Source organism: Tachyglossus aculeatus, chromosome 26 (assembly GCF_015852505.1).
Source record: "Tachyglossus aculeatus isolate mTacAcu1 chromosome 26, mTacAcu1.pri, whole genome shotgun sequence".
Lineage (NCBI taxonomy): Eukaryota > Metazoa > Chordata > Mammalia > Monotremata > Tachyglossidae > Tachyglossus > Tachyglossus aculeatus.
The window spans coordinates 5947429-5962457 of record NC_052091.1 but is presented as its reverse complement, the minus strand read 5'-3'; the positions used below and the strand labels follow the sequence as shown (position 1 = coordinate 5962457).

General features: G+C 49.8%; 1 protein-coding gene across 1 annotated transcript; it reads left to right on the top strand.

The window, feature by feature from the left end:
* Positions 1-5483: 5483 nt before the first annotated feature.
* On the top strand, positions 5484-14223 carry LOC119945955 (guanylate-binding protein 1-like). The gene is made up of 9 exons (XM_038767269.1): positions 5484-5717; positions 7247-7374; positions 7762-7871; positions 8649-8830; positions 9920-10171; positions 11483-11757; positions 12995-13207; positions 13345-13447; positions 13692-14223. Exons 1-9 carry the CDS (start codon positions 5543-5545, stop codon positions 14081-14083), a joined length of 1830 nt encoding a protein of 609 aa, XP_038623197.1. The 5' UTR covers positions 5484-5542; the 3' UTR covers positions 14084-14223.
* The last annotated feature ends 806 nt before the right edge of the window (positions 14224-15029 follow it).

Sequence of the window (15029 nt, the reverse complement as noted above, 5' to 3'; positions counted from 1 at the left end):
TCAGTTTTCTCATGTGTAAAATGGGGTTAAGAGTGTGGGCCCCATGTGGGACACGAACTCTGTCCGAACTGATTAACTTAAATCTATCCCATTGCTTAGAACAGTGCTTGGCACATAGTAAGCACTTAACATGTGCTATTATTATATTATTATTATTATTAGTGACCTTAAAACTTTCAGCAGGCAGCTGGAGAGAATTGAAGGCGGACTGGGTGGAGGGAGCAAGTGGAAGTGTTAATTTAGTGACACTCCCTCTACAATGTATTTTTTTATGGTATTTGTTAAGTGCTTACTATATGTCAAACACTGTGCTAAGCACTGAGGTAAATAAATTAATTAGATTGGTCACAGTCTCTGTCCCATATGGGGCTCACAGTTTAAGTAGGAGGGAGAATAAGAGAACTGAGGTACAGAGAAGTTAAGAGCCTTGCCCAAGGTCACACAGCAAGCATTTGACAGAGCCAGGATTAGAACCCAGTTCTTCTGACTCTCGGGCCCATGCTCTTTCCACTCGGCCGTACTTCCCTCAACCATGGGGGAAATGTGATTTCCATGATTATGGGCCTTTCATTCATTCGTATTTATTGAGCACTTACTGTTTGCAGAGCACTGTACTAAGCGCTTGGGAGAGTATAAGGCAACAATAAACAGTCACATTCTCTACCCACACTTCCTTGCTTCTTCCACAACTCTGATTCAAATATTGTGAACAAGGGCACCTTTATTTGCATCCTGGAGGTTCTCCAAAAGACTTGAAATAACTGAGAGAATTAATTAGTAAGTACAAAGTTCCTCCTCAATGATAAACCAAATTACCAAATGTCTACCACTGGCTGGGACCCCCTGTATATCCAGGGGTGTTGCAGCTGGCGGGAAGAAACTTATCTTGCAGCTGGTGGGAAGAAACTTTAGACAAATGAAACATTAGCATCCAACACCCCTGGCCCTACAAAGGAGAACAAATCTTAAATACTCACCACCTCTCCTGTCTCGGGGTCACACCTGGAGAGTTTCCAGTCCTCTACCAGTCTCGACTATGGGAGGGAGAGTCAGGCAGAGGCCTGTCCATTCCATTCCTAGGTTGGGCAGTGGCTAGCGAGTGGAAAGCCATTGCCCACGTGCCGGGCAGCGGCGGCATGGAAAAGAGGCAAGGGCAGAGACTCAAGTTTACTGCGCTGAAAGAGGCAATGGTAAACCACTTAATGTATTTTTACCAAGAGTACTCTATGTATCCACTACCAGAGCGATCGCAGTTGGAGGTGGGGTGTTCTGGGAGAGATGCGTTCTAATCCCGGCTCCGCCACTTGTCTTCTGTGTGACGCTTTATTTCTCTGTACTTTATCTGTAAAATGAGGTAACTTCCCAGCGCTTAGAACAGTGCTTTGCACATAGTAAGCGCTTAATAAATGCCATCGTTAGTAAAATGGGGATTGAGACTGTGAGCCCCAAGTGGGACAGGGACTGTGTCCAACCCAATTTGCTTGTATGCACCCCAGCGCTTAGTACAGTGCCTGGCACATAGTAAGTGCTTAACAAATACCATTATTATTATTATTAATCGTTATTAATAATAATAAATCGTTTTTATTGAGCGCTTACGCTTGCTGTAAGGCGGTCTTTAGCGCCCCCTAGTGGAGGGAAAGCACCCTGACAATTAGAGACCTCACTCACAGGATAATTTCTTCAAAATGTAAATTGGGAGAGAACAACCCACCCCCCTCGGGGAGGCATTATTATTATTATTATTATTATTATTATTATTATTATTATTATTATTATTATTATTATTATATATTATATAATAATAAATGTTAATGCTATAATATATTAATAATATATAATAATAATAATGCCTCCCCGAAGGGGGTGGGTTGTTCTCTCCCAATTTACATTTTATTATTATTATTATATATAATAATATTATAATAATATATTATAGAATAATAAATGTTAATATTATAATATATTAATAATATATAATAATAATAGTAGTACTTGTTAAGTGCTTACTATGTGTCAAGCACTTGTCTAAGTGCTGGAGTAGATACGAAATAATCAGGTTGGACACAGTCCCTGTCCCACATGGGGCTCACAGCCTTAAGCAGCGTGGCTCAGTGGAAAGAGCCCGGGCTTTGGAGGCTTCAGGGGTCATGGGTTCAAATCCCGGCTCCGCCAATCGTCAGCTGTGTGACTTTGGGCAAGTCAGTTCACTTCTCTCTGCCTCAGTTACCTCATCTGGAAAAAAGGGGATTAAGACTGAGCCCCCAGGGACAACCTGATCACCTTGTTACCTCCCCAGTGCTTAGAACAGTGCTTTGCACATAGTAAGCACTTAATAAATGCCATTCTTCTTCTTCTTATTATTATTATTATTTTACAGATGAGAGAACAGAGACACAGAAGTGACTTGCTCAAGGTCACAAAACTGACATGTGGCATTCATTCATTCATTCATTCAGTTTTATTCATTGAGCACTTAATGTGTGCAAAGCACTGTACTAAGAGCCTGGGAGAGTACATTATAACATCAGAGTACACGATAACAATATAATATTGTTAACAATATAATATTGTTATAATATATATATATATATAAATATATAATATTGTATAACAATATAATATTCCCTGCCCACAATGAGCTCACATTCTGGGGGGGGAGACAGACATTAATATAAAGTAATTAATAGATAATAGATAGAGCCACAATTAGAACCCACATCCCTGCTAGTATCCCGCACCTCTCCCGCTGTGGCTGGTGTTCAGTACTGCCTAATAGCCCCCCACTCTTTTTTATGATATTTGTTAAGCGTTTATTGTGTGCCAGGCACTATACTAAATGCTGGGATAGATAAAGCTGGACTCACAAACTTAATCCCCATTTTACAGATGAGGTAATTGAGGAACAGAGAAGCGAGGTGATTTGCCCAAGGTCACACAGCAGACAAGTGATGGAGCAGGGATTAGAACAGAGGTCTTTCTGTCTCCACTAGGCCACACTTCTCCTTCTCTGAGGAGATGGGGAATTTTAAGGGATGGAGAAGATGCAAATGGATAGAGCCCGGGGTCAGGAGTCAGAAGGACCTGGGTTCTAATCCCTAATGAGAAGCAGCGTGGTTCAGTGGAAAGAGCACAGACTTGGGAGTCAGAGGTCATGGGTTCTAATCCAGTCTCTGCCCCATGTCTGCTGTGTGATCTTGGACAAGTCAATTAACTTCTCTGAGCCTCAGTTACCTCATCTGTAAAATGGGGATTAAGACTGTGAGCCCCAAATGGGATAACCTGATCGCCTTGTATCCCCCCAGCGCTTAGAACAGTGCTTCGCACATAGTAAGCGCTTAACAAATGTCATCATCATTATTATCATTATTAGTCTGCCACCTGCCAGCTGTGTGGCCTTGGGCAAGTCACTTAACTTCCCTGTGCCTCAGTTACCTCATCTGTAAAATGGGGATTGAGGCTGTGAGTCCAACTTGATTTGTTTGCATCTACCCCAGTGCTTAGTACAGTGCCTGGCACAAATTAAGCACTTAACAAAAAAACATTAAAAAGTTATCCCCTCTTCTTACTCTCTCTCCCCCTCCTCCTTTCCTTCCCTCTCCCTTCCCTTAAGAAGAGTAGAAAAATAATTTACATTTTGAAGAAATGATCAGGTGGGTAGTGTCTTTGCTTTTCAGATGCCTCCTCCTCCCACCCCGCCTGTAATTCTGCTGAAAGTTTTAAGGCCGCTTGGAGCAATCAAGAGATCTATGCTATTTAATGAGCACTTACTAAGTGCAGAGCACTGCGCTAAACGCTTGAGAAAACGCGGAGCTCTTTGTGGGCAGGAAACGTCTGCCAACTCTGTTATAGTATTCTCTCCCAAGCGCTTAGTACAGTGCTCTGCACACAATAAAGCGCTCAATAAGCACCGATGACGATGATAGCTGGGATGTAGTGAGAGAGAAGAAAGCCAATAAACTTCTTTGTGCTTCGGCTTCTTCGTGGTAAAATAATTGATGTTGCAGAAGTCAGAGTTGTCTTAATTTTTTTTTAAAAATCTGTTCCTGAGTACTTGAAGATTTCCAACTACTCTGAAAATCACAACCCTGTCCCAGCTCCAACGGAGTATTCATTCAGCGCTTACTGAGTGCAGAGCACTGTACTAAGCGCTTGGGAGGTACAATTCAGCCACAAATAGAGACAATCTCTGCCCACAACGGGCTCCCAGAGCACATTCGTTTATTCATGAATTAAATTGTATTTATTCATTCATTCAATCGTACTTATTGAGCAATTACTGTGTGCAGAGCACTGTACTAAGCGCTTGGGAGGTACAATTCAGCCACAAATAGAGAAAATCCCTGCCTACAGAGGGCTCCCAGAGCACATTCGTTTATTCATGAATTAATTAAATTGCATTCATTCATTCATTCATTCATTCAACCGCATTTATTGAGCAATTACTGTGTGCAGAGCACTGTACTAAGCGCTTGGGAGGTACAATTCAGCCACAAATAGAGAAAATCCCTGCCTACAGAGGGCTCCCAGAGCATATTCGTTTATTCATGAATTAATTAAATTGTATTCATTCATTCATTCATTCATTCAACCGCATTTATTGAGCAATTACTGTGTGCAGAGCACTGTACTAAGCGCTTGGGAGGTACAATTCAGCCACAAATAGAGACAATCCCTGCTCACAATGGGCTCCCAGAACACATTCGTTTATTCATTAATGAATTCAATGGTATTTATTGAGCTGTTGGTGTGTGCAGAGCACTGTACTAAGCGCTTGGGAGAAGCAGCGTGGCTCAGTGGAAAGAGCACGGGCTTCGGAGTCAGAGGTCATGGGTTCAAATCCCGGCTCCGCCGATTGTCAGCCGTGTGACTTTGGGCAAGTCACTTAACTTCTCTGTGCCTCAGTTCCCTCATCTGGAAAATGGGGATGAAGACTGTGAGCCCCCCGTGGGACAACCTGATCACCTTGTAACCTCCCCAGCGCTTAGAACAGTGCTTTGCACGTAGTAAGGGCTTAATAAATGCCATCCAAAAAAAAAAAGCCCAACCCTCCGGAGCCCCTGGCCTTCCTCAGAGTCCGACTTCCTGCCAGCCACGCACTAAACCAGACTGAGCCCCCCCTTTTCCTCTCCTCCTCCTCCTCCTCTGCCCTTCGCCCCCACTCCCTCCCCTTCCCCTCCCCACATCATTGGTATATATTTGTACATATTTATTACTCTATTTTATTAATGATGTGTATATAACTGTCATTCTATTCATTGTAGTGGTATTGACGCCTGTCTCCTTGTTTTGTTTTTTTGTCCGTCTCCCCCCTTCTAGACCGTGAGCCCGTTGTTGGTCAGGGATTGTCCCTATCTGTTGCCAATTTGTACTTCCCAAGCGCTTAGTCCAGTGCTCAGTTAGTAGGATGGAATGAATGAATGAATGAACAACTCGAGTTCAGATTTCTCTTTCACTTTCAGATGTGAAAGAGAAGCGTCAAAAGGCTGGGGGAGCAGGGGCCGGAGTCCTGGAGACAGTCCTGGGGAAGCACGGCCTAGGGATGGAAGCCCCCGTGTGCCTGGTGGACAATCCCTCCGGGTCGCAGATGCGGGTGACGGCCGAGGCCCTTGCCCTGCTGGCACGGTTGGATCAGCCGGTGGTGGTGGTCGCCGTGGCCGGCCTGTACCGCACGGGCAAGTCCTATCTGCTCAACAGGCTGGCTGGGGTCCGCACTGGTGAGACACGGCCGCCGGACGCTGCGCCCTGGGCACTGGACTATCTGGGAGCTGGGTATTGGACTCTCTGGGTGCTGGGTATTGGGCCCTTGGGTGCTGGGTATTGAACTCTGGGCGTAGGGAATTGGACACTGGGCCCTGGGTATTGAGTTCTGGGCACCGGGTGCGTATTGGGCTCTGGGTGCCGGGAATTGGGCTCTGGGTGCTGGGTATTGGGCGCTGGGTGCTGAGTATTGGGCTCTGAGAGCTGGGTATTGAGTGCTGTGTACTGGGTGTTGGGTATTGGGCCCTGGGCGCTGGGTATTAGAAGCTGGATATTGGATGCTGGGTATTGGTCTCCGGGCTCTGGCTATTCATTCATTCGTTCAATCGTATTTATTGAGCGCTTACTGTGTGCAGAGCACTGTACTAAGCGCTTGGGAAGTACAAGTTGGCAACATCTAGAGACGGTCCCTACCCAACAGTGGGCTCACAGTCTAGAAGGGGGAGACAGACAACAAAGCAAAATATATTAACAAAATAAAATAGAATAAATATGTACAAATAAGATAGGGTAGTAAATACATACAAACATATATACATATATACAGGTGCTGTGGGAGGGGGAGGAGGTAAAGCTGGGGGGATGGAGAGGGGGAGGAGGGGGAGAGGAAGGAGGGGGCTCAGTCTGGGAAGGCCTCCTAATATCCTTATCATTATTATCCTAATAATTATAATAACGATGGTATTTACTAAGCGCTTGCTATGTGCAAAGCACCGTTAAGCGTTGGTGAGGTTACAAGGTGATCAGGTTGTCTCAGGGGGGGCTCACAGTCTTCATCCCCATTTTACAGATGAGGTCACTGAGGCACAGAGAAGCAAAGTGACTTGCCCAAAGCCACATAGCTGACGATTGGTGGAGGGGGATTTGAACCCACGACCTATTATTATTCTAATAATACCCCCTTTTCCCTCTCCTCCTCCCCATCCCCTTGTACATATTTACTATTCTATTTATTTTAAGGATGTGCATCCAGCTTTACTTCTATTTATTCTGATGACTTGACACCAGTCCACATGTTTTGTTTTTTTTGTCCGTCTCCCCCCTCTAGACTGTGAGCCCGTTGTTGGGTAGGGCTATCAGACGCTGAGTGCTGGGTATTGAAGCAGAGAAGCAGCGTGGCCCAGTGGAAAGAGCCCGGGCTTTGGAGTCAGAGGTCATGGGTTCAAATCCCGGCTCCGCCAACTGTGTGACTTTGGGCAAGTCACTTCACTTCTCTGGGCCTCAGTTACCACATCTGTAAAACGGGGATGAAGACTGTGAACCCCCCCGTGGGACAACCTAATCACCTTGTAACCTCCCCAGCGCTTAGAACAGTGCTTTGTACATAGTAAGTGCTTAATAAATGCCATTATTATTATTATTATTGATTAGTGACTATCGGGTGGTGAGTGCTAGGCGTTGGCCAGGGGCCAAAGGGGAAGCTGGAGGAAAAGGGAGGAAGATGGGGATGGCGGGCAGGGCCCACTCCCCTTCCTCCATCCCACAGGCTTCTCCCTGGGCTCCACTGTGCAGTCCCACACTAAAGGCATCTGGATGTGGCCTCGCCCCCACCCCTGCCGCCCAGGCCACACTCTGCTGCTGCTGGACACCGAGGGGCTTGGGGATGTGGAAAAGGTGATGGGGACCGAGAGGAAGGGGACACAGGGCGGGAAGTGGCCGTCGGGCTGGGGAGGAGGGCGGTGCTGGTTCCCGACACAACCCCGGGGGGAATGTGAGGCAGGCCCAGGGCTGAGGGGAGGCAGAGGAGAAAGAGAAAGAAATAAAGAAAGGGAAAAAAGGGAAGAAAAGAAAAGAAAGGGACCTCTCCTTCCTCCTCATCTCTTCCCCATGACCCCTGGGGGAAGCCAAGGCTCCAGGCAGGGGGCTGCCCACTCCCACCGTCCCCCAGTGTCCTGGGGACTGATGCCCCAGAGAAGTCAGGGTGGACCAGGGAGGGGACGGCGGTGGGGGTGGAGAGGGCCCGCTGGGGGTTTCACCCTGTCCGCTGGGACTCCCCTGCAGGGTGACAGCGCCAACGACCACTGGCTCTTCTCCCTGACCGTGCTGCTCAGCAGCACCCTGGTGTACAACAGCATGAAAACCATCGACCAGAACGCGCTGGAGAAACTCCAGTATCCTGCCTGGCCACACTTAGAGCCGGTTCCTCTCTCCCTCTCTCCCTCTCCCAGAGGAATCCCCAGACTGAGCCCCCTTTTTCCTCTCCTCCTCCCCATCCCACCCCCCCCCCCCACCGGCCCTGCCTCCTTCCCCTCCCCACAGCACCTGTGTATATGTTTGTAAAGATTTATCACTCTATTTATTTTACTTGTGCATGTTTACTATTCTATTTATTTTGTTAGTGATGTGCGTTTAGCTTTAATTCTATTTGTTCTGACGACTTGACACCCGTCAGCTTGTTTCGTTTTGTGGTCTGTCTCCCCCTTCTAGCCTGTGAGCCTGTTGTTGGGTAGGGACCGTCTCTATACATTACCAACTAGTACTTCCCAAGCGCTTAGTCCAGTGCCCTGCACACAGTAAGCGCTCAATAAATACGATTGATTGAGATTGAATGAATGAATGAATGAATGAAATGCCCACCCTGCCCCACTGACAACTTTCCCTCCCAGGCCCGTAGAGCGGTCAGGTGACAACGTCCCGGGGAACAGAAAGGGAAACTGAGACTGAGAGAGGTCCCAACCCAGGGCCGGTTCCATCCCACTAACTCTGTTCTCCAGGTCCTCTCCTGCCACTCAGGGCCCCTCCGCTTGCCTCCTTGAAGGCCTCGCTCACCCATGGACCCCAGTCACCCCCTCCACCCTTCCCTCTTGTCCCGTGCCCACCCCGTCACTGCCGTGACTTCTGCCGTGGCCTCGATCCGGCTGTGGCTTCCTGAACAGACCCTCCCCCAGCTTTGTGACCGAGCTGAGCGAGCACATCCAGGTGAAGGCCGGGATGGAGGACGACACCCAATTCTGCCGCTTCTTCCCCCACTTCATCTGGACCGTGCGGGACTTCACTCTGCAGCTGGACATCGACGGGAAGCAGGTCACCGAGGACGAATACCTGGAGAACGCCCTGAAGCTGAAGCCAGGTACATCTGTGTGCAGGGTGGGGGTGGGAGGGCGGGGTGTGCCCACCCCGCCACAGGGCAGCAGGGGTGGGGACCAAGGGCCGCCGTCGCCGAGAACGACCGCATCTGGAAGGAAAAGGGACTCTCTTTTTCTCATTTGAGGCTAAGAGAAGTTAAGTGACTTGCCCAGGACCACACAGCAGTCAAGTGGCAGATCAGAGTCTCCAACCCAGGTCTCCCGCTTCCTCGGCCTGGTCACTTCTCACTGGGCCACATTCGCACCTGAGTACAGCGGCTGCTCTGACCTATGGGATGCAAAGAGAAGGGAGGGAAACGTGGGAATAGGCGTGTAGGGGAAAGGACACCACCGACGTGGCCTAGTGGAAAGAACGTGGGCCTGTGAATCAGAGGACCTGGGTTCCAATCTCAGCTTCACCACTTGTTTGGGACAAATCATTTCATTTCCCTGTGCCTCAGTTACCCCATCTGTAAAACAGGGATTAAGACTGTGAACTCCTTGTGGGACGTGGACTGCGTCCAACCTGATTTTGTATCTACCCCAGGACTAAATACAATGCCTGTCACCCGATAAGCATTTAACAAATACCACATGATCAGCAGCATTCATTCATTCATTCATTCAATCGTATTTATTGAGGGCTTACTGTGTGCAGAGTACTGGACTAAACGCTTTGGAAGTACAAGTTGGCAACATATAGAGATGGTCCCTACCCAACAACGGGCTCACAGTCTAGAAGGGGGAGACAGACAACAAAACAAAACATGTGGACAGGTGTCAAGTCGTCAGAACAAATAGAAATGGCTTAGCCGATAGAGCGCAAGCCTGGGAGTCAGGAGGACCTGGGTTCTAATCCCAGCTCCGCCTTGTGTGGCCTTGGGGAAGTCACTTCACCTCCCTGTGCCTCAGTTCTCTCATCTGTAAAATGGGGATTAAGACTGTGAGCCCAATGTGGGACAGCGACTGCATCCAACCCAGTTACCTTGTATCTACCCCACCGCTAAGTACAGTGTCTGGCACATAATCAGTAATTAGCAAATACCACGGTTATTATATTATTCTTATTATTTACTGTGATTTTCCCTTTCCAGGGAACAGCAAGAAGGTTATGGACTACAACCTACCCCGGCAGTGCCTGAGGGATTACTTCCCTACCCGCAAATGCTTCGTGTTCTCCCAGCCTGTAGCGGGGTCGGAGATGGGGCAGCTGGAGCATCTGGATGATGCCAACCTGGACCCCCTCTTCCTGCAGAAGAGCCACATCTTCTCTGACTACGTCCTGGCTGTGTCGCCGGTGAAGACCCTCGGAGACGGGAACAACCACACAATCATCACCGGGAAAAGTAAGGAATCATGGGGCAATATTTTGTACATATTTATTACTCTATTTATTTATTTATCTTACATGTACATATCTATTCTATTTATTTTATTTTGTTAGTATGTTTGGTTCTGTTCTCCGTCTCCCCCTTCTAGACTGTGAGCCCACTGTTGGGTAGGGACTGTCTCTATGTGTTGCCGACTTGTACTTCCCAAGCGCTTAGTACAGTGCTCTGCACACAGGAAACGCTCAATAAATACGATTGATTGATTGATTGATTGACTGGGCCACGGGAAGCCATTTTGAGCCATCGGGCCCAGCTCCAGCCCTCACTGGATGCCGGAGTGACAGCTTCCAGTCCTTCCCCGTGCTCCTTTGCTCCCAGGGATCGGCCACACCCCAGAGAATCCTGGAAGGCCAGAGGCTGCTGGGAGCACTGGAGGGCCATCCCAAATTCCGGCCAGGCGGCCCTAATCCTGACCTGATCCCCAGGGGGAGAATAATAATAATTGTGGTATATTTGTTAAGCGTTTACTAGGTACCAGGCACTGTTCTAAGCTCTGGGGTAGATACAAGATAATCGGGTTGGACACGGCTCGGGGCTCACTGTCTTAATCCCCATTTTACAGATGAGGGCACAGAGAAGTGAAGTGACTTGCCCAAGGTCACCCAACAGATAAGTGGCAGAGCCGGGATTAGAACCCACATCCTTCTGACTCTGCTGGGAGCGCCGGAGGGCCGGCCCAAGTTCCGGCCAGGCGGCCCTAATCCTGACTTGATCCCCAGGGGGAGAATAATAATAATTGTGGTATATTTGTTAAGCGTTTACTAGGTGCCAGGCACTGTTCTAAGCTCTGGGGTAGATACAAGATAATCGGGTTGGACACGGCTCGGGGCTCACTGTCTTAATCCCCATTTTACAGATGAGGGCACAGGGAAGTGAAGTGACTTGCCCAAGGTCACCCAACAGATAAGTGGCAGAGCCAGGATTAGAACCCACGTCCTTCTGACTCCTACGCCTGTGCTCTTTCCACTAGGCCAGCAGCGAGGCACCTGCTCCCTGCAAATGGTGTTTCACCCCCAGCCCACGTAGGAGCGGAGCGGCGAGACGGGCCTGTTCCCGTGGGGCCGTTCAACCATTCCCAGGAGCGCAGCCCTCAATCTGGTCCTGGGACCTACCGTCTTCCAACTCCTAGAATTCCCAGCTTCCTAAACCCCAGGCTTCAGTGGCCCACCCCAGCCACTCCTAGCTCCCACAGTCCCCTCTCTGGACCATGTCATCTTGGCAGCAAACCGAACCCCCCCACACACGGACGCCTTCTCTCCCCTGCAGAGTTCGGCCGGCTGGTGCAGAGCTACGTCGAGATGATCAAGAGCGGGAAACTGCCCTGCCTGGAGGACGCTGTCACCTCTCTGGCCACGATTCAGAACGGGGAGGCTGTCAAGGGGGCCCTGGCCGTGTACGACTGTGAGCTGCAGGGGGTCTCCCTGCCCTTAGAGCAGGGGCTCCTGTCAGAGCAGCACAGGAAGGCGGAGAAGGAGGCGGTGGCCCATTTCATGAAGAAGTCCTTCAAGGACCAGGATGGGAAGTTCCAGGCCGAACTCATGGTAATCGCTGCGGGGAAACCATGAGGAATCAACCTGTGGTATTTATTGTGGGCTTATTGTGTGCAGCGCACTGTATCCAGTGCTTGGGAATACAATTCGGTTGGTGGACATGATCCCTGCCCTTAAGAGGCTTACAGTCTAGCAGTTAACGCAAGTCAAATATGGGAGGGTTTAAGGGGGTTTGGATCCCTTGGGGACAGAACGATCAGAGCCCTCAGCAGAGAGAACATCAGGGACATAGAGGGGAGCATTAAGGGTGTTGGTTGGTGGCTGCACCCCAACATTTTGGCGGGGGGATGTCAGGAGCACCCATCAGCCAGAGAAGCCATGCCACATAGCGTTGGCACCACTGTCCCTACGGGTGACCGCTCCAGGACAGAGCCGGTGATTTCACCCACAGTGTTTTTGGTCTGAACTCCCTGGCCCAGTCAAGCCCTGATAAGCCCTGAGCTTTTCCAGGTAGAGCCGGAGAGACCCTGGACCAGTTTCTTCTCCGGAGCCCACCTCCCCGAGTCCTACGGACCAGGAGGCCGGGAAGCCGAGTCAGGACCGGAAGCTGGAAGCGAGGAGGGCTGGGAAGGCAAGCAAGAATGGAAGCCAGAATCCTGGGAGAGGACATTCAAGCTTGGGAGGGGCAGAATGTGGAGCTGGAAACGCTTAGTACAGTGGTCTGCACGTAGGGAGCACTCAAATACTATTGATGGATTGATTGGAAGGGGGATGGTTGTAGCATGAGGACTGGGAGATCAATCAATCAATCAATCGTATTTATTGAGCGCTTACTGCGTGCAGAGCACTGTACTAAGCGCTTGGGAAGCACAAGTTGGCAACATATAGAGACAGTCCCTACCCAACAGTGGGCTCACAGTCTAAAAGGGGGAGACAGAGAACAAAACCAAACATACTAACAAAATAAAATAAATAGAATAGATATGTACAAGTAAAATAAATAGAGTAATAAATATGTACAAACATATATACAGGTGCTGTGGGGAAGGGAAGGAGGTAAGATGGGGGGATGGAGAGGGGGACAAGGGGGAGAGGAAGGAAGGGGCTCAGTGTGGGAAGGCCTCCCGGAGGAGGTGAGCTTTCAGTAGGGCCTTGAAGGGAGGAAGAGAGCTAGCTTGGCTCCAGGAGCCAAAGAACCGACCCCGGGGTCCCCGGGCCGCCTGGGAGATGTGGGAGATGGGGACCAGGATGTCTAGGTTCGCCTTTCAGCCGGCTCCTTCCCCCTCAGACTGGGATCGGCCAACGCTACCAGTCTCTGCTGGACAAGAACGAGGGGGCATCTATCCGGGTCTGTCAGGACCTGTTGGCCCAGCTGGTGCAGTCGCTGGAGAGGGAGCTGAGCCACGGTGACTACACCAGGCCCGGGGGCTATGAGCTGTATAAAGCGGAGCGTGACCGTGTGGTGGAGAAGTTCAGAAGGAGCCCCAACAAAGGAGTCAAGGTGAGGGAGCCTCTTCCGCTCTGCCCGGGAGGGAGTGAGGAGGCTGGGAGTCCGTCCTGGTGAGGACTTCACACCGTTTCCTGGAGCTCTCTCTCTCCCTCACGCTGTTGCCTCTGTGGCCCCATTCCTCTCCCCAGGCGGAGGAAGTCCTACAGGAGTTCCTGGCCCAGAGGGAGACCGAGGGCCAGGCTGTGCTTCAGGCTGACCAGAACCTGACCCAGGCCCAAAAACAAGTGGCAGGTAGGAATGTACCCTGACCCGGGACATCCTGACTGTAGAGGGGCTTAGAAAGGCACCCACTGCATGCTGGCCAGAGTTCAAAGTTCAGGATCCACTGAGAATCAGGGTCAGAGGACGAAAGGAGCGGCCAGTACCGGGGGGCCGGGGCTTGAAATCTCAGGATGGTCCCTGCACTGGACCTGCTTACGGTCCTGCCCTCCGCCTGCCTCTCCCTGAATCCCGGTCCCTCATCCTCCCCATCCAGAGGAGACTGCTCGGGCTGAGCAGGTGGAGCAGCAGCGGCTGATGGAGGAGGAAAAACGCCGCCGGGCCGAGCAGCTCCTGAAGGACCAGGAGCAGAGCCACCAGGAGAACCTGCAGCAGCTACAGAACAAGATGGAGGAGGAGGCCAAGAGGATCCAGAAGGAGGCCTTCCACACCCTGGAGACCAAGCTGCAGGAGCAGGAGAAGCTGCTGAAGATGGGCTTTGAGGAGAAGAGCAAGAGCATGGAGGAGGAACTGGAAAAGCTGCGGAGGGAGGCAGCTGACCAGAATAGTTGGATGACCATGTTTTGTGAGCTTGGGAAGGCTCTAGTTCAGCAAGTCCCCAACTACCTGATATACACAGCTGCTAACAAGAACGTTCCTAAACCTTGATAGGAAATTCCCGGTGCACATAAGAACGTGCCGGCCAACCCTGGTTTTGTAGGGAAAACCTAAAGAAAAGAGCCTGGGCCTGGGAGACTAATCCCGGTTCTGCCAACTGCTTGCTGGGTGACTTTGGGCAAGTCATTTCTCTGTGCCTCAGTTTCCTCACCTGTTAAACGAGGATCCAATACCTGTTTTTCCTCCTTTTTAGGCAGTGAGTCCCATGTGAAACAGGGACCGTGTCTGATTTAGAATAGTGCTTGACACAAAGTAAGTGCTTAGCAAATACTATGATAGTACTTAGAATGTGAGCCCTATGTGGGACCTTGCTCGTAACACAGTAATCGCTTAGCAAATACTGCACTCATTACTCTCTCAAGTGCTTAGTACAGTGCTCTGCACAAGGTAACTGCTCAATAAATATCATTGATTGATTGAAGGAAAGTGAATTCCTCCTGAAAAAATGCCCTAATACTGTCTCAATATCTCCCTGCTGCTGCCTCTACCTCCCGCTTCCTCTTTCCCCCTAGAGCCCTTAAAAATAAGTTTTCCCATCCCACTTAGATTGAAAGCACTTTCAGGGTTAGGAACCGTGCCTACTTAACCATATTGTCCTCCCTGAAGCGCTTAGTACAGTGCTCTGCACACAGTTGGCGTTTGATACATATTAATACATTTCATACATGTTAGAGAAGCAGAGTGGCTCGGTGGAAAGAGCTTGGGCTTTAGAGTCGGTCGTCATGGGTTCAAATCCCAGCTCCGCCAATTGTCAGCTGTGTGACTTTGGGCAAGTCACTCAACTTCTCTGGGCCTCAGTTACCTCATCTGTAAAATGGGGATTGACTGTGAGCCCCCTGTGGGACAACCTGATCACCTTGTAGCCTCCCCAGCGCTTAGAACAGTGTATTGCACATAGTAAGCGCTTAACAAATACCGTCGTTATCATTATTATTAT